Below are 19,803 nucleotides of genomic sequence, written 5' to 3'. Positions count from 1 at the left end.
GGTCGGGCTGGAGGCGGGTACCGAAGCTGACTATAAAAAGTGGAGTCGGTGGAGGCGCGCTGAGAGGTTTTGACAGGACAGGGTCGAAGGGGGATCCCTGGCGGGAAGCTGAACGCCGAGAACAAGGGGTGCAGGCACTGAAACAACGGCTCTTCGCACTAACTCTTTCCTCCTGTTTAGCCGGAGCCTCTGCCGTAGAGCCCGGCAATTCGCGGCCGCCGTCCACACATCCCCGAGGGCCCTTCGCCTCACCTGTGCGTGCAGCGCCCCGCGCTCCTTGTCCCCCAGCCGCGATGAGCGAGGTGAGCGGCGCGGCCAGGCCCACAGCGCTCGGGGAGCGGGCTGCAGCGGGGAGGAGACTGCGGCTTGGGGTCCCAGGGAGGTGAAGGGAGAGTGTGACACCTCGGAGATTCTTTGGGGTTTCCACTGCCCCTCTGGGAAAGCCCCCACCTCTGGGCGCTGTGAAGTAATTGGATAAGCGGATACTTTAAATCTGCCCACTGTGAATGCCGCTTTTGAGGTGACTGGAATTGACTGTAGGGTGGGGGACCCTGCTCTCAGGTTATAATCCATCTCCTCCGGGTGCTACCCTCTACATCTGTGTTACTGTTCTGAGGTTATTCAGGCTCCTGCTGCGCCCTTTACTTTACCTATATCCTTCCCCCTCGGGTTGTATTACTCCTATATTCCTTAAGTAGCAACCAACTCCAGGCCCCCTGGGATGGTCACTTTCCCCTTTCACTCATTGTCAGAAATGTTGGCGGGACCATTTCTGACATTCACAAGCCTTGTAGTGGAGGCTTGTCCAGCTCCAGGGGAGATGTTCCCTTCAAGAGTGGACCTCCTTCTGCAGAGTTTGTTACATCTAAGTCTTCGGATGGGCTCCATGATGTTCATTGGAGCCAGGCCCAGTCCTTTAACTGATGTACTCTTTTTAAATAACACTGTCCATGAAGGCGGTCAAAGCAGAGATTTTGGAAAGACCTCTCCCATTGTCTGACTGTATTTGTAATCTCTTATCCAAGCAGTATCAAATCCTGAAAAAAGGATTGTCTTTTTCAAGCAAAGTTGGTCAGGATAGTGACATCACAAGCTTGCTTTCTGAAGCCCTCTTCCTAGTACACAGATCCTAGGGTTCAATCCAGCTTCTCAACTATCTACCAACCCTAGCTCTACTACTTAGCTATGTGGCCTTAGTCAAATTACAAAAATTTTCTGAGCTTTGACTTTTTGTTTGTAAAATGGGGATAATACAGGTTGTTCTACTGATCAAATGAGATTAAATGAGATCAAAATATCCAAAGTATTTTGAACATTACTTGACACAGAGTAGGCACTCAAACTGTTAGCTATTATCTGTGTGTGTGTGTGTGTGTGTGTGTGTGTGTGTGACTATTTATTTGTCTGTTTCCAGTTACAGTATTATAGAAAACTAGCACAAGAATTCCCAAGGACATCATCTTAGTGAAGGACTCTGGAACCCAGGTCCCAGTTTAGATACAAAGATGAAGATTTTCAGTAGGAGCTTTGCTGGCTCCTACTAAAATTTGTCACCTAGGGAGCCAATTAGTGCCAACAGCTATGTTGTCTTGGTTGCCATGTACACTAAGTTTATCCTGGAAAATTCAGCTGATCTGCACGGGGGGCTGCAGAAGAAACAAAGTGGTTTCTAGTCCCTTAGCTGGTTGTGACTGTGACCATGACAGTCTTTCAGAAAGAAAAGAAAAAAAAAAAAAAAATGGATCAACATCCTCTTCCCTTAATTTTTTTCAGCTTTAATATGAGGAGATTTTCTTTGCTCTATTTTCACTGAGGTCTAAGGTTCCAACCCCTTCTCCCCACCCACTGTTTCTAAATCTGAGAGTTTTAATCCAAGCCATCCCCTGGGAGTTTATCCAAAGGCTATGCCAACTTGAAGACTTGTATTTGTTTGTGCTTTGGGGAAAAGTGTATGGCCCTTCTGTAGGACATACTGTAAGGGACATACTGCATTTAGAGTGGCATTTGGTGAAGTGACAAAGCTGTTTTGTGGCAAGAAAACAATTTGGCTCTTGCTAGGGGAAAGTCTTGGGGCCTTGGCTAGCCTCAGTGAGGGGCTCCCAAAGTAATGAGAGTAGGATCCTTGAATGGGAACTAATTCAGTGTATGCAAGACTGGCTAACCTCCTAAACTGTCAGAGTAAACTGGTTCTAACTAGCAAGTTAGCCACACAAGCTTGCCTCCTAACACAGAGCTAAGCCTGGCTATAGGGATGAGTATTTATAATATCTTGAAGCAGTCACCTCGGTGTACTCAGAGACCAGTTGTCTCTGAACCAGATCCCCTAGGAGTTTCTGCTTCCCTAGAGGCCAAGACCCAGCCTGTCGTCTTCCTTTTATAAAATCTGTGATGAAAAGCGGAAGTGTTGCCCAGAGCTCGGAGCCCCAGGGAGACTCCAAACTGCTTCATTTCTATCAACCCAGTCCCATGAGTCTCCTCTTTCAGGCTGACGTGCTCAGGCCAGGAAAGTCCTATGTATCCTGAGTATTATGTAAGGTTCACCTCCCCCATCTGCTTATTTTCTTGCTTCAGGGAAACTGCATGATATGAGAGAATTTGGGATATCTTCAAGAGATTTCCAACTAAAGAACAAAAACTGGGGAGGCCAGACTTAGAGCAACTAACTGTGTAGGGGTTCTGGTGGGGTTACTGGATCTCTAGCTCTGCTTTGCCTTGGTGGCTTTTTGCTGTCACTCAGTACTGCAGCAGAGCATTTCCCTGTTAGTGTGTGTGCACTCGTGCGCAGAGGAGCTGCAGGGACTCATCTCCAGCTTGTCTGCATTCACAGCTGCACGCAGGACTTGATTGCTGTGAATCACAGTCTGTCTTTCATAGTTTAATAACTTCACCCTAGTTTCAGTGAAGGATAAGAATGGGAGATGCTTTTGGTCCTAGAGGGCTCTTTTCTATAATCCCTTTAAAAGCAGAATTGCAGGTCCCTCTGTGATCCTGTTGCATTTCTCATCTGTGAGAAGCCTCGAGAAAAGAATTTCTTGGTCCAGCAATCATTCTGCTGAAAAAGGACTCATGGATTTCTGGTGACAATCCTCTGGGTGTCTGTCCTATGTTTTGGCTGGCAGGAGCTGGAACAAGGGTCAGATCAACTATATCATTAGGAAAAGGCTTATACTTCCTCATTTATTTTCTTCTTGCTGTTTTCTTAATGGGAATGTAATGTTACACTTTGGGATCGTATTCTTTTTCCTTTGCACATCTGTCTGTATGTACAACCTCTCCCACAATGGAAGTTAGGTCAGAGTGACAATTCTGTTATATCTTCTGTGAGCCAGTTGTTAGGAAACCTGGTAGAGATTTGGACTATTGTGCAGGCCATATAGCCCATCTCATAGAGTGCCTGCCTCTCATGCTGGAGGCCCGGGTTCGAGTCCTCAGCACTCTGGGATTGTGGAGATTTGGACTAGATTCAGGTTTCTCTCTCTCATTTACTTTATTATTATTATATTTATAGTGGTATTTGACATATAACAGAAGAGCTACTTGTTATTGATATGACTTTTATCTCTGGAAATATCTGTCTTCCAAAGTAAGGAAACTGAACTTTGTTCTCAAGCTTGCTTATCTTTCTTGGCCACCCATTTAGGTTGTGCTTTAGCTGATCTAGCTGCTTGAGTAGGAGCTTCTACTTGGTAGTAGTGGATGGCTGTCATCCTGTGATCTGGAATATAGAAGAGTTTCTCTCAAGTGTCAGCTGTGATCAATTATTCTTTAGCATGTAAACATAGCCCCCACCCTTTTTTTCCTTGGTACTGGGGATTTAACTGAACTATATCCCCAGGTCTTTTTAATTTATATTTTGAGCCAGGGTCTCACTAAGTTGCTGAGGGCCTTGCTAAATTGCTGAGGCTGGCCTTAACTTGCCATCCTCCTGTTTCAGCCTCCTGAGCTGTTGGAATTACAGGTGTGTACCACTGTGCCCAGTGATGTTTCCAGCCCTGTTATTTTCAGACAGGATCTTGTTAAGTTGCTCAGTCCGGTCTTGAACTTGCAATTCTATCAATCTCCCAAGTCACTAGGATTATAGGAGTGTACCACTGTGCCTGGTGCAGAATGTCAAGTTTCTATAGGGCAGACAACCCTCAATAATATGACTGGAGTCCAAAAACACATACCTGATATATCTTTCATGTCTAAATTGATGAAAGTGATGGAGATCAGGTTACTGGTGCAGAAGAAGATAGATCAATAATTGTCTCTTCAAGGTAGTGCTTCCCTCTTTTTTTTTTTTTTTTCAACTTTTCTCTAAATGGTCTTTTATAAATCTGTTTTATTATGGAAAAAGAGAAACTGAGTTTTTAAAAAATTTAAAGATAAAACATTAAATATATCTTCCACCAAGATAACCTCAAATAAAATATCAAAAAAATTTAGTGATATAATTTAAATTTGTTAAGGAGAGATCATTTGGTCCATTCTTCTCATTTAACAGAAACTGATGTCCAAACTTATCTAAGTTTACATGGGACTAGAACCAAAACTAGGGTATAGTATGACTGATTTCTCCTCCCAAAAGAACTTTCCTTTGGACCCCTTTAACTTGTTACCCCAGTGAATATAGAATCATTTAATTTACATGAAGCTTTTAAGGAATGTGTTAAAGATGCTTTCTATAAGAAATACAAGCAATGTGGTTTAATAAACACTGAGAAAGAGGATGAAGACAGATGAGAGACCAATAAGAAATAACATTTATCAGCTGGACACATTTTGATAGAGTTCTAGACAGGGAAAGTACTGTTCATCCTTAGGATGCCTAGTCACTTTAAAAATGGATGCATTGAGGGGCTGGAGATGTAGCTTAGTGGTAGTGCTTGTCTAGCCCTGGGTTCAATTCCTAGAACTGAAAGAAAAAATAAAAGGTATTGAGTATGCTGGAGTGAAGTAGCTAAACTGGTAGGGATGAATGAAAAAGAAAACTTGGAAGCCATCTTTTCATAGCTTTTAAATTTCTTTCTTTCTCTATTTTGGGGATTGAACATAGGGATCCCTTATCACTGAGCTACATCCCCTATCCTTTTTATTTTTTATTTTCAGACAGAGTCTCACTAAGTTACTGAGAACCTCACTAAATTGCTGAAACTGACTTTGAACTTGTGATCCTCTTACCTCAGACTTGAAGCTGCTGGGAGTATGGTTGTGCGCCACCATGCCCAACCAAATGTTCTTAGTTTTTGATGTTCATTGTTGATTCATTTAATTTTAGGGCATCAAGACCCAGAAGGAGAGGTTTTCTTTTTAAAATCTAGCACATTATTATGAAAGCATTAAAAGCAGTTCTCTTAATTATGTGTTTGTTTGTTGTGCTGGGGATCAAACCCAGGGCTTCATATGTGCTAGGCAAACATTTTACCACTGAGCTATAGCCTACTTTAATTTGACTTGGAGGACCCAGTACAGAAAAGAAGGTATCTAAGTAAAATTGGTGCACCTGACAACCAAAAAGACTCTATACTCTGTGTACTTTGTTTTCCTTTATTTGGCCAACTGACTTCCAAGAAAGGGGTACAAAGTCTTCTGGAGGGAGAATGTAAGAAGAGGGGGAGGAAAGATTGTATTAGATTGCAGGTGATGTACATAATGAAAACCTATTGGGATTCCAAAATCCTAAGTGCATAACTTTCTAAATTCATACTCCAAACCTGTAGCTCAAAGTGGTTTGACTTGCCCCCAAAACATTTTAGCTGGAAGAGTAAGCTCAGTCATAAGCAGATTCAAAGTACTTTTTGCAAAAGATTTGCATCCCTTAAAGGTGCTTATATACAAGTGTTTAGAAACCTAGACCTTGTCCACTTTCTCCATACTGATCAGGCTCATTGAATCCTGATTTCTATGTTCCTTCAGGCTGACTCCTGAAGGCATGCCCACCTAGGTTTCCCAAACCCCCCTTGGGGAAAAGAGGTGCCATTCACTGTACTGTTGTCCTTGGTGCTGCCTTCCTCCCACACAACCCTCCAGCTGAATGTTTGCTTCATAGGCTGGGGCGGGGGGATTAATATGTTTATTTTAGGACATTAACACCAGGGGTGGAATGCACATTGAAGATTATAGTAATAAATGATGCTTTGGCACTACACTCTCCCCCACCTCTTGTCCCCCAGTATGGGGTAAAGGCTCAGCTCCAAGTTGTGTGCAGAGTATCACAAATAACCACTCATTAAACTGTGGCAGCCCATGCTGGGGGGAATGGGCTGGGGTTGTTGACTCATTGCATACCATTAGCTGGCATGGATAAGGAATTCTGCCTCTGACTCCAGTGGGGGTACTGCTATTCCAGGAAACAGGGGTGGGGAGGTTAAAGGAAGAGAGACAAACCAGGGGGCTTGGGAGCTAGGACTGCTTCAGTTCTATTTTCTTAGGAAGTCTCTGAGATGTAGAGCATCTGGGTTATATTCCATATATTAGGAGAGGAATGTGTATATGTGGAACCTGGAGTAAGGATTCCTAGTTCTTTTCCTGTTATTATATTGAGGGTGACCTTGAGCAAATTTTTCTGACGCTGTTTGAGGACTGCAGCTGGTTGCTGCACTGAAAGAATTGAAACAGTTCCAACAGTGCTCCAAAAACAGCAGTCTAGGGTCATCCAGGGGCACAGGGGATTCCAGAGGCCTCTATAAGTTCCTTTAGCAGTGACTTTCATTTAACATTGTAGAATAATATGTCAACAGGGATAAAAGAGTACCTCGGAGGCAGTGTTGTAGAAAACCTCGTTGTAATCACTTGGAAGTATATCCATCCACTAAATCTTGTTCTGCTTCACTTCTTGCATCTCTAGAGCAAGCAGGGAGTTTATGAAGCTTAGGATTTAAATCAATAGAAAAGGTAAGAAAAGGGCCTTTTTAAGGCTTACATTTAGAATTTTTAGGATTCAAACTCTTTTAAAGTTCTCTGCCCTGGCCTGTAGGACAGTAGGATTCTGAGTACCTGTACCTAATTGTAACTGCCAGTCTGGTCCAGGGACCTTGCCTAGATACTGGCTGACTGGATTTGGCTACCCACCAGCATAAGAAATAGGCAAAAAGTAGAAAAAGGAAAAATGCATTTTATGCAGTTTGATCAAATTGGGGAAATGCTTCAAAACTGACTTAGAATAAAAACTTATTTTCCTGTCAGTTTGACTCAGGTTATTTTTGGCACAATGAGCGTGTAGCCTAACCTCTTCCCCTGAGTGGCAACAGTACCACCCAGTAAAATATTTGTCTAAACTTCCAGTGATCATGGCAGTATTAGTAGTGTTCATCATGTGTTTTAATTTGCACAGCATCCAAACTATGTCATGCAAGTACAGGGTATATTTGATCTAGGTACAATGAAGTGAACCTTGTTCCTGTTTATTGCTGCTCTTATCAACCTGTGATCCCTCTTTAAAGAGCCCAATGACTTGAAGTGTATGGGGAAAGCTGGGTAGTTTACCCTTTCCAAGATTAATTTTAACCTATTGCTTGGAGCAGGGGTGGGGGTAACATTATCTTCCCTCTTCTGGTGACAATGGTTGCTGTGGTAACACCATTAAAGAGGAAGGCAACAAAGGAAGAAAGAAACACAGCAGGAGGAAGCAGGGTGCATCAGGTCTACAGTTATAGGGTGCCTGTTTCCCATTAGTGGCAGCAGGGAAATAGCACCTGAGATGCTACTTTGACTATCTTTAGAAGCTTTGCCATGACAATACTACCTTGTAGGGCAAGGAACAGACTTACATAATTATCTTTGTGATACTAAGGAGGACAAAAGTACTTGATCAAGGAGATATGATTTATTTGCTCCTACGCATTAATCTCTTTCTGTCTTTTATAACTGGAAAAAAAAGAGGAGAAAGAGAGGAGGAGATAAGGTGTTTATGAGCTCCCAAATGTTTAGAGCCATTCTCAGCAATTTGGGGGACCGAAAAAACACTGGGAAGATAGCAGATTGTTTGTCCAGGATTAGTTTAGAGTGAAAGATCATTTAGGAAGGTTCTATGGTTGTGGAATAAACCCCAAGGGCCCTTAGAACAATCCCAGCTATTTGGTGCCATTTAGTAAAAAGTCTACTCTGTGATCACTCTCCTTTTTTCTGTTGTTGTTTTTCCCCAGGATTGTTCCCAGATGTGTTCTACCACTGAGTTACACTTCCAGCCCTTTTTATTTATTATCTCTAACATATTAGAGGAAAAAAGGATGTTGCTGTGTCATGTCCCTTTCTATAGTCTTAAAACCTAACAGGGGGGAAAAAAAAGGCCCCTAAACCATCAGACTTCACCTCCTCCTTTCTCATGAGAAAGGCGAGTCTGTAACTTTGAACTGCAGAAGATACAAAAGCATACTCATGGAGAATTAGCAACTACTGCCAAGATGATGGAATGGAACATTGGTATACATCAGATCCCCAGGTGAGGAGGAAAGGGATACAGGAAGGTAGGCAAGGAAAGAAACTAAGGCCCTCTAGGGAAAGGCAAGTGTTGATGGGCCTCACTGTTGCTAATTAGTGTTTGGTATGTATTAAGAAGTGAGAAACATTTAGTCCTATGTGGGCAATGAGGCTGAACTGAACCAAGCTCCAAGCTCACTAGAAGCTTGTAATAATAGGTTTTGAATGTAAGCAAAGGAGTCATTTGAAATGGAAAGCAATGGGATGAACCTATATGTTGAGTTCTCAGATGCTGAAAGGCTAGGACTGTCCCCCTGGGGTCAAGCCTTGGTGTGTGTCAGGAGGCCCACAGAGCAAGCATCAGGGTTAGATCAACCAGCAGAGCAGTAATCTGTCAGTAGGCATGGTGTGGGATCAAGTTTTCACATAACACGTAAGATTGCTCCTTAATGGGAGAATAGGACTCAGTTCTTTATGTTCTCTGTGTCATGTATATGAAGAAAGTGTTGGGAACTGGGGATTGAGAGGCCAGGCCTTGGGTTCAGCTGCCTGACTGTGGGAATGGAATGAAACCATGATTCTTAAGACTCCTTTCTATCTGGGAATTGCTGTGCTGAGTGGGAGAATTTGTGTAGTCAGACCAATCTCACATGGGACATCCTCCCATTGACCCATGCTTTTCGTTGGAGAGCTACAGAAAGAACATAGCATAATGTCAAGAGCCTGGATTCTGAAGTCAAACTGCCTGGCTTCAAATCTTGCTTTTGTAACCCTCTTAGCTCTATGACCTTAGGCAAGAAAATTAACATCTCTTGATCTCAGTTTCCTAATCAGTGAAATGAGAATAATAACAATATCTATTTTATGAGACTGTTAAAATGAGTCAATGTGTTTTAAAATCGCATAGAAAATGATGAGCACCAAGTATTATATAAGTGATCATTAATAAAATAAGGTGAGCTAATATTCTAAACTCCTTGATTTCTTCCAGTTTCTCTACTTGGATTCTATAAAGAGAAGGAAGAATTTGCTAAACTATTTCACTGTTGTTATTTCTGATCAGAAAAGCCCATTATTGGAAGAAGTGGAATAGCACTGAGAAGTTTATAATTTATATCTGCCTGGAATGAGGGGCTCAGAGGATGAGAAATACTGATCTGTTACAGCTTTTATGAGTTAGCTTCACTCCTCCAGAGGTGTGAGGGGTTTTTGTTTTGTTTGTTTGTTTTTTTGTTTTGTTTTGTTTTGTTTTTTAAAGGTACTCTTATAGACAGTGTGGTTTCTGTTTCATCCAGAGTGCACTCCCTTGCCTCCTTGGTTTACCTGAAGTATGGTTAGTCTGATGGTATGTGATTGGACATATCAGAGGATCTCCATTTATCTAAAAATTGCAGAATTTCTGGAAAATGAACAGGAAGGTTGAGGCAGAGTCCAGGAACTAGTGAAGGACTGAGTACCATATAGAGGATGGGAGACAACTTGCAACCTATGTGTCTCTACCCCCAACCTCAGTAAGTCGAAAACAACTGAAACCAGAAATCTAGTATCCACAGTGACTATTTTGAGAAATGGCTAGAGAGAATGGAGGGAGGAGGGGCAGGAGGTAGAAATTCTAGCACACTGCTTTTCAACAGAAGGTGGAATTGGCATCCTGAGTATTAGGAGTTTTCTTCTTACAACACGCTTTTCTGTCCTCCCCAGTCATGACCCTTGCTCTTTCATACATTTAATCCAAATGGATCTGGGACTCCTGGAAAGCCAGATGGCAACTGAGCCACTGCTCCACTCCAGGGACAGAAATCTCGGGAGAGGCTCAGGAAGGGGGGCAGCTGGCAGAGCAGAGGGAAAGTGGCAACCTGGAGGGTTCAGTTCTGAAACATATTCTTGCTTAGAGGATTCTCAAGGTCAATCAATACAAGAAAATTTAAGGAAACAGCCACCTGAGGAGAGAGATTTAGAATGGGAATCCAGATTTTTCCTTTAAAGAGGAGGGGCTGGTAAGAGGGAGAAGAGTTGATGGATTAAGGGACCAGGCTTAGAGTCAGATAGAGGGATAATGGTTAAAGCAATGATCAGAGTGAGGGATTTTCTGACAATAGAGAAAGGAGGATTTGAAGTAGGAGATCATGAGACTATAGGACTTTTGCCTCTTGACCCTGGACCCTTTTGTCTGGACAATTGGCTGTTATCCTATTACTGCACACCCCATCTATGTCATACTTTTGCAGTGTGGACCAAACTTTTTTTTTTTTTTTTTTTAATTTTTATTCTTTGTAGTTATACATGACAGTAGAACGTGTTTTTTTTTTTTTTTTTTTTTTTGGTACCAGGGATTGAACTCAGAGGCACTCAACCACTGAGCCATATCCCCAGTCTTATTTTGTATTTTATTTGGAAACAGGTTTTATTTATTTTATTTTGAAACAGGTTTTATTTTGAAACAGTTGATTAGTACCTCCCAGTTGCTGAGGCTGGCTTTGAACTCCTGATCCTCCTGCCTTAGCCCACCAAGTTGCTGGGATTACAGGTGTGTACCATCTCACCCTGCCAGTAGAATGTATTTTGACATATTGTATGTATGTAGAGTATAAATTCCCATTTTTGTAGTTGTACATGATGTAGAGTTACACTGGTAAGCATAGGAAAGTTTTGTCCGATTCATTCTACGGTCTTTCTCATTCCCATCCTCCATCCCTTCTCCACCATCCCCAATCTGGTGAACCTCCATTCCCCCACCCCCATGCCTATTGTGAGTCAGCATTCAAATATCAGAGAGAACATTTGGCCTTTAGTTTTTTTTGGGCAAACCTCTTTTGATGACAACTATACCATAGTGGAAGGTGCTACCTCAATAACTACTGAGCCACTATATTGATCATTTGCAAAAAATAAAAAGCAACTGGCCACAGGAGATCACAGGGAGAGAAAGAATAAAAACTGGACCAGTCTTCCAAGAGTCTCAGAAGTAACCTTTCCTCCCATGGAAGTTTCTTTAGTTTTGCAGTGCTGAGGATTGAGCCCAGGACCTTGAGCATGAAAAGTGAACATTCTACCAACTGAGCTACATTCTGTCTCCAGTCCTAGAAGTTTTCTTTTGGTCTAAGGAAGACTATCAGGAATTCATCGGGTTTCAGGAATACATTTTGTTAATGTTCTTCCAGATTTTTTTTTGTTACTAGAGATTGAACTCAGAGGTGCTTTACCATTGAGCTGTATCCCAGACCTTTTTATTTTTTATCTTGAGACTGGGTCTCACTGAGTTGCTGAGGGCCACGCCAAGTTGCTGAGGCTGACCTCAAACTTGGAATCCTCCTGCCTCAACCTTTGTCCTCCTGCCTCAGCCTAAGACAAGCTCTTTTATACAGCTCTCTGTGCTCAAGAAACCCATCAACAGAACTAGCTCATTTTGCCATGAAATTTCTCTGAAGTCTGAATACCTTCTGTCACTTCTGTCACTATCATGCTCCCATCAACTTTTTGTAGCACTGCAAGACCCTCTTAATTGTTCCTTTTGATTACTCTTGTCCTTACTGCTATACTCTCAATGCCTAGAATAATGTATTAGGCCCTGACATATTTGTTGCTTGAATATTTTGTTCCTTCTATTTCCATTTGATATAAAGAAGTGTGTTGAACACAGTAAGTCCTTGATAAGCAGTTATCAAAATGGAGTAGAAACAGCATTAAGCTATAGAACATAAACTGGATTCCATCAGCTTCTTAAAGTAGAACCTGTACATGTAGCAGTCATTCAAATAAGGTTTGCATATGTCAAGCAGAGGATAGTACTATATATTCAATTGAGTTGTTCCATTTGATGAGAAACCATTGTATTCTCTGCCTTCCCTACAGTTATGCTTATGATCTGTTCTAGTTCCTGTAGAACTACCTATATTTATGCACTAGACCTTACAACCTCTCTCTTACTCCAGTAAATATCCACTTTCTCTCCTACAATTTTTCTTTCTCTACAGGGTCTTTTCCATAAAAATGCAAACATTCTATAATTTCTGTCATCTTAAGTAAAATCTGTGACCCCATGTCCTCTGAAAGCTTCATCACTTTTCTTTGAAACGTCTGTTGCTTTAATTCCCCCCGCCCCCACCTCTCTCTCTTTCAGTACTGGGGATTGAATGAAGCAAGGAGTGCTCTAACACTGAGCTATATCTACATCCCTTTATTAAAATGTTGATTTGAGACACTGAGTTGCCCATGTTGATCTTAAACTTGTGATCCTCCTGCCTCATCCTCTGGAGCAGCTGGGGTTACAGGTGTGTGCCACTGTGCTTAGCTTCCTTTTCTCTCTGAAATTTCTCTTGTCAATGTCAGTTATCTCCACATAGAAAGACTCAATGGTCAATCTCAGTCTTCATCTTATTTGGTTTACTGAGAATTTGGCATAGTTAAGCACTCTCTTCCTGAAATATTTTCTTCACATGGTTTCTACATTACTATAATCTCTCTTGGCTTCTTTCCTACTTGACTTCTTCTCAGTTCTCTTTGTTGATTTTTGTTCATTTCTGCAACTCTAATCACTGGAATGCCCCAGGATTTGATCCTTTATCTTCTCTAACTGAACTCACTCCCTTAGTGGTCTCATTCAGTCTTGTGACTTTAAATCCGTCCACATGTTGATCACTCTCAAGCTGATATCTCCAGCCCAGACCCTACACTTAAACTCATCTTGAGCGTACAATTGCTTATAAAAACATTTCCTGGGTAATTAATAGACATCTCAAACTTGTTCAAAAACAAACTGGTGATCCTCTCACCTGTTCATTCTGCTGTCTTCTCCATCTCAGGAAATGGCAACTCCATTTTTTTCAGTTCCTCAGGCCAATACTTTGGAGTTATCCCTAACTCTTCTCGATTACAATACCACTTAATCAACAATTCAGATTGGTTATAAGTTGAAAATACATTCAAGACCCAACCACTTGCTACCTCTACAGTCACCATGCTGATTCAGGCTACCATCATCTCTTGCTTGGTTTTCTGCAATAACCCCCAAATAGGCATGTCTGCTTCCTCCCTCATGCCCATTTTATGTCAATTGAAGGTCTCCAATGGCTTCCCATCTCACTGTGGTAAAAGTCAAACTCCCTAAAAAGACTCCCGATGCCCTATATCATCTGCTCCCAGCTCCAGTTAGCTCTGATTTTATCTTCATCTATTTCTCTCCTTCTCTCTTCTCCAGCTACACTGGCTCTTGCTATTTCTCAGACAGGCTAAACACACTTCCACCTCAGCACCCTTGTAAACTCCTGCCACTGATAAATACAACCTTTATTCCCTTGTTTCCTTCAGCCCTTTACTCAAATGCCATCTATCAGAGAGACTTTTCTTTCTTGATGACTCTAGGTACTGTTCTCTGTTCTCCCACAACACTCATTACGTCTCTTCCTTGCCTTTTCCCTATAAATCTTACCACAAGCTAACATCATCATCATTTGTTTATTCATTGGAGTATATCCTAGAACAAACTCCATGAGGGCAGGGTCTTTGTTGTGTCCTCTATGATTTCTGTAGCACCAGTAAATATTCATTTAATAAATTTTTTAAAAATGTATTTGTTCTAATTAGTTGTAAATGACAGCAGAATGCATTTCAACTCATTGTACACAAGTGGACATTTAATAAATTTTGATGATTTTTCTTCTGTTCTTGATCTTACAAGCTACTTTTTCCAGAGTAAGAGAATGCAGCAGAGCTTGGACATACCTAATTGGTCCAAGAGGATGGTACCTTAATACTTCCATGAATATCTGATATCCTGATTTTTTTCCAGCTTAACACCAAAACATCCCCAGCAACCAATCAGGTGTCTGGCCCAGAAGAGAAAGGTAAGTGGGGTTGGGCTAGGCAGTTTGTAGGTCAGAAGTTGTTGGGGAGGCAGGAGAAATACTTATCACTGTCTCCACTGAAAATTGAGGAAAAGTTGGGGAAAGTGAGTGCATTTTGGGTCTTGAACTGTAGGACTGAGGAATAAGTGATGATAGAAGACATTTGTCATTTGATTCAAAAACAGCAAAGCTTCCCAAAATTACTATTACTAACTCCCAGACTAGGTACCTTGACTCAAACTTCTAGGAGAATTATCAGGCATTCATAGTCCTAGAAAAGACTGGGGCCTACCCCAAAGAGAGTAGCACAAAATGGAGTTTAATCACCGTATTTGGAGCTTGGAAAAAAGGGCTAGAATAAGCAAGTTAGTTCGTTAATGTATCTCCCAACTATCCACAGGGAAAGCTGGAAGTGTCAAGAAGTCTGAGGAGGAAGAGGAGATTGACATTGATCTGACGGCACCAGAAACAGAGAAGGCTGCCCTTGCCATTCAGGGCAAGTTCCGACGATTCCAGAAGAGGAAAAAGGATCCCAGCTCCTGAATGACTAGCCTAGGCCTTCACCCTGCTACCTTCTTGCCCTTTCTCTGTAGCCCTGACTCCCATGTATCTTGTCTCTCTATACCTCTGGCCTCTCATTGAGGCAAGTTCAACTTTTAAATATTCTTTTCTCTGACCCTCTCAAGACATCACAGCAGTAGAGGTACAAGGGACACAGAGAAGATGAAGATTTCAGTTGGCAGCCTCTTGCTGGAGGGTGGATCAGTTTTTCCTTGGCCTCAGGCTCTCTCATTAGTATACACTCTTGCCCTGTGGGGTTGGAGAACAAGAGATTTTGAGGTTGCGAGGACCCCCCAACAATGTGGGAAGGAGGAGAAAGCCTTCAGAGTAAGGTGCCCAAGGGTGGAGCATAGGCACTGTTCTGCCAGTTGTAACATTCTCGTACTTAAGGTAACATTTCTTTCCCATTCAAATTCTTCTGCACCAACACTTCCACCCTCCCGTCCATGATCAAAGCCACAACAGTGACCTGAGCCACCCTTTTCCCCCAGGCGGGCCTAAATTAAACAGCTTACCCCATTAGTGCATGCTGAGTAGATTAGTTCCAAGGAAGGGAGACTGGGACTGGTAGAGACAGGGAAAGCTTTCCTTCATCTTCCAGTCTAAGACCACAAAAGGCACAGACAATAGAGGTCCCAGGAGCCATGGGCAGAGGAATGAAGAGTAGGGTAGATCAAGGGAGAAAATAAAAGTGAAGAAGGGGAAATCTCTGAAGACACAAGTTATTGCCAGTAAAAGTGTACTACATGAAGGATTCTTGGGGCTTTGCTAACCTGCCTACCTCTAACCCCCCAACTCTAGCCATTCTCAGAAGCCACAAGAGCTATGTGATCCCTATACTTCCCACCTGCCCCACTGTGGAGTCAGGGCAGAAATGAAATAGCCACTCCATGTGATTTTAGCATGTTTAATAATTGTAACAACAACAATAATAATAAAAAGGCCTCAAGTGGGGCCATTTAACTCTACTAGTGTTTTTGTCTTAGGAGGAATGTGAATATAAGCCTGAGCTGACCCCAGGGAGAATGGCAGAGCAACTCTATGGAATATATGGGAATATATGGTGGCACAGAAACAAACACTGCCTGAACAGTTTTCAAGTTGAAGCCAGTCCTACCTTCTCTTGACCTTGCCCTCACCTTGATGTGCCTCCCACATTGTGTCTGCTGCTTTTACCACCCTCAGTGTGCACCTGCAGGGAGTTCATCTTTCCTGCCAGCTAAAAGCACACTTGGTACATATGCCTCTGAAAACAAAACTAGTTTTCCTTGCTCCCTATCCCCAAATGACCTATCCTGCTTGTTCTTCCTCCTTACCAGTTCCCCTGCCTTACCAGTGTTTATCAGACTTAAGGGAAGGTAGCAATGACTCTGGTCACTAGGAAGCACCAGTGGTACACCGAAAAGTTTAAATCACAAATGACAGCCTTCAAGGAGCTTACACTACTGAGAAATTACTCTATAAATTGAAACCAGAAAGCAAATGATTTGAGATTAAGCAAAAAAAAAAAAAAAAAAAAGATAAGAGATCTATCCTTGCCTTTTCTCTCACTTTTTAAAAAAAATTTCATGGTGGTAAAATATTCATAACATAAAATTTACTCCCCCCCCCAACACTAGGAATTAAACCCCAGCCCTTTAGCCCTTTATATTTCTTGTTTTGAGACAGGGTTTTGTTAAGTTGCCCAGGCTGACCTGGAACTTGTGATCTTCCTGCCTCAGTCTTCTAAGTGGCTGACATTTACAGGCTTGCATTACTGTGCTTATTTCATCTTAACTTATTTTAGCTATCCAGTTCAGTGGTATTAAATACATTCACAATGTTGTACAGCCTTCACTACTATCTCCATAATACAATTCATCTTGTAATACTGAAATGTTATAACCTTTCAACAATAACTTCCTATTTCTTCTTTTCCTAGCCTCTAGAAAACACTGTTCCATTCTCTGTCCTTAAGTTTTCTCTTACTTCTTAGTATTTATACTTCCCTTTTTGATTCATGAATATAGAAGCCAAAACTATATACTAAGCCAGGCATAGTGGCACATGCCTGAAATGCCAGTGACTTGGGAGACTGAGGCAGGAAGATTGCAAGTTTCAGGTCAACCTGGACAACTTAGACCCTGTCTCAAAAAATAAAAAGGTCTGGGGATGTAACTCAGTGGTAGAGCACCCTGGGTTTAATCCCCAGAACTGCAGAACAACAATATATAGCAGGTATGAATAAAAAACAAAGGCACTGGAAGACAACCTTTATCCCAAAGTTTATCCATGCCTAGCAAGCCTATGGCATATTAGAAGAATTGAACAGTGATTCAAGGGAATGCCTTATGTAAAAGGAGGTACTTTCTCCCTATGTTAAGAAAAAAGAAGTTTTACTGTTATATTTGTGCTATGTTCTGAGTACCGTATAGTAATGATGGCAGCCTTTAGTCCCAGCCTCATAAGCAAATATGAGAATAACTTTATTGCTACATCTGGTGTGTGTCCAGCATATCCTAGTAAAACAGGAGTGTTTCCTGTTCCCTCATCCCATGAATGAGATGAGAATTGACTGGTGCTGTACCTTAGTCTTTCCCTATGTTCAGACTAAAGTGCTCCCTGTTCTTAGAGACATGTATGGGCTCTTGAGAGTTGGCTGGTGCTAAGGCAAGGGTGGAGTTCTTTGTCACCAGCCCCTTTCCTATAGTCTCTTCTGCTTGCAGGATCTCCACTGATTTGTTCCTTCCCACACTAATCTGCAGTATATTGCTGAAATGATTTTTTCCCTTCACCATCTCTTGCTCCAAAAATGTTGTTTGTCGTCATACATATGTTTAATAAAGTTCATAGTGATCAACACAGTTATTACTTTGGGAAAGATAGTTTTGATAAAAAGAGATTCTTGGGTATTGTTTGGATATGAGGTGTCCTCCAAAAGCTCCTGTGTTAATGCAGGAATATTCAGAGGTGAAATGATGGGGTTATGAGAGCTGTAACCTAATCAGTTCATTCTAGTTTTGAATGAACTAACTAGGTGTTAACTGTAGGCATGAGGAGCATGACTGGAGGAGGTGGGTCGCTGGGGATGTGCCCTGGAAGGGTGTATTTTCCCTTTGGCCTCTTCCCCTTCTTCTCTCACTCTCTCTCCCTGCTTCCTGGCCACCATAATATGAGTAGCACCCTTTTGCCATGATATCCTGCCTCATTTTGGACCCAGAGCAAGGGGGTAGGCCTACCATGGACTACACTTTTAAAACTGGGAACCTAAAATAAACTTTTCTTCCTCAAAGTTGTTCTTGTTTGGTATTTTGGTCAAAGAGATGAAAAACTAACTTACATCGGTATCTTTTACTGAACTAATGATAGCTCTCAATAAAGGTTCTAAAAGTTGATTTCTCTCTGCCAGGCTGCTTGTTCTTACCATTGTTATGGGGCGCAACTTAAGAACAGACCAATCACCACTGAGAAGTCCAAATTTGAGAGTCTTTATTAAGCCAGCTGGCTGACTGTCTCACACAATGCCCCCAAAAATGGATATTGGGAGAACAGCCTTGACCATAGGGTTGTAGGAATTCTTATACCAAAAATAACATCAATCATAAGTGTCTGTTGCTATGATTCAAAATTACAAACTAACATCATGAGATCATCAACAGAGGGGAAGTGGGTCAAAATGACCCTTTCCTAGGTACGAACTAAAGAATGGTTATTAACATCCACACAATCACTGTTCACATGGTACATTGTTTAGGAGCACTAGGGATCAAAAGAGAGCAATTTTTCATTACATAAGAATTGTCATTTTGTATTGTTAAACATGTCACGCTAAGTAACTGAGGATGGGTACAGAGGTGGGGTGTTCCCATGGGAGAAATTTATTTCCTACATAACATGGAGTCTTAGAGCAAAATGGAGTCTGTTTATTCATTTCCCTTATAGTCTGGCCTGTAACATTCTCATGGAGCCAGATCTGTCAGCCCATCACCCCATGGGCACTCAAATTGAGCCTCTTCTCTCTGACGTGCCTCTAACTCCTACTTGGGGCCTTAGGCCTAGGCTGGGATCTCATTCTTGGGTCTCTAGATTCCTGCTTCTCTTCCCTCTAGTACATACTGCTAAATAAATGATCCTTGGGTACTAATCACTGAGGGTTTTTTCCTTGGGTGCTTTATTTTGTGGAATAAAAATGACAAGTCTTTGGGGAATTGTTGATTACTGTTATAAGTGGCTTAGCAGATGAGATATAGGGGAAGAAAAAAACAAGGAAGAAAACTAAAAAGAAAAAAGTCTTAGAGTCTACACTTCTGACACCAAATGTGTGTTTTCCACTCATGTTAAACAATTCAACTCTCTAGACACCAGTTGCATATCCTACAATTCAATTATGACAACAACTACGTGGAGTTCATACCAATTTCAAGTCTCAGGTTGTGACCTGTATTTCCAACCAACCAGCTATAAATCAGGGGGTCACAGGACTCCTTGCCCCTATTGGATAATTTGCTAGAATGGCTCCCAGAACTCAGGGTTAGGGTTAGGGTTAGGGTGAGGGTTAGGGTTAGGGTCAGGAAAATGTATTACTATTACCGATTTATTGTAGGGGAAAAAGCTGAATGGAAGAAATACATAGATCAAAGTGTAGGGAGGTTGATACTTGAAACTTTTATGCCATCTCTGGGGACACCACTCTGTCAGCACATACGTATGTTCACCAACTTGTAAGTTATCTGAAACCTGAAGTTTATTGTTTATGATTTTTATAAAGGCTTCATTATGTAAACATGGTTGATTAAATCACTGGTCATTTGTGATTGATTGATTTAATCAATCCCCAGTCCTTCTCCCCTTCCTGGAGATGGGGGAGTGACCGAAAGTTCAATTTTCTAATTATAAGGTTTGTTTTTCTGGCAGTAAACCCTCCATCCTTCAAGCATATATGTATGCTTCTAGCATATATGTAGTGTGGTCGAAAGTGGTTTATCATGAATAACAAAGGATATTTCCCTTATAGTTATCA

The 19,803-nt window shown here is 41.7% G+C and overlaps 1 protein-coding gene across 1 annotated transcript; it reads left to right on the top strand.

The window, feature by feature from the left end:
- The first annotated feature begins 74 nt into the window (after positions 1-74).
- Positions 75-15,768, top strand: Pcp4l1 (Purkinje cell protein 4 like 1). The gene is made up of 3 exons (XM_047560283.1): positions 75-302; positions 14,189-14,243; positions 14,644-15,768. Exons 1-3 carry the CDS (start codon positions 294-296, stop codon positions 14,784-14,786), a joined length of 207 nt encoding a protein of 68 aa, XP_047416239.1. The 5' UTR covers positions 75-293; the 3' UTR covers positions 14,787-15,768.
- The last annotated feature ends 4,035 nt before the right edge of the window (positions 15,769-19,803 follow it).

Source organism: Sciurus carolinensis, chromosome 1, assembly GCF_902686445.1.
Source record: "Sciurus carolinensis chromosome 1, mSciCar1.2, whole genome shotgun sequence".
In the NCBI taxonomy this organism is placed as follows: domain Eukaryota; kingdom Metazoa; phylum Chordata; class Mammalia; order Rodentia; family Sciuridae; genus Sciurus; species Sciurus carolinensis.
Note: the sequence above shows the minus strand (reverse complement) of the source record. Positions and strands in the feature narration are given on the sequence as shown.

Coding starts and splice junctions, on each gene's coding strand:
- Pcp4l1 (XM_047560283.1), top strand. Junction 14,244..14,643: donor GTCTGGCCCAGAAGAGAAAG/GTAAGTGGGGTT, acceptor AACTATCCACAG/GGAAAGCTGGAAGTGTCAAG.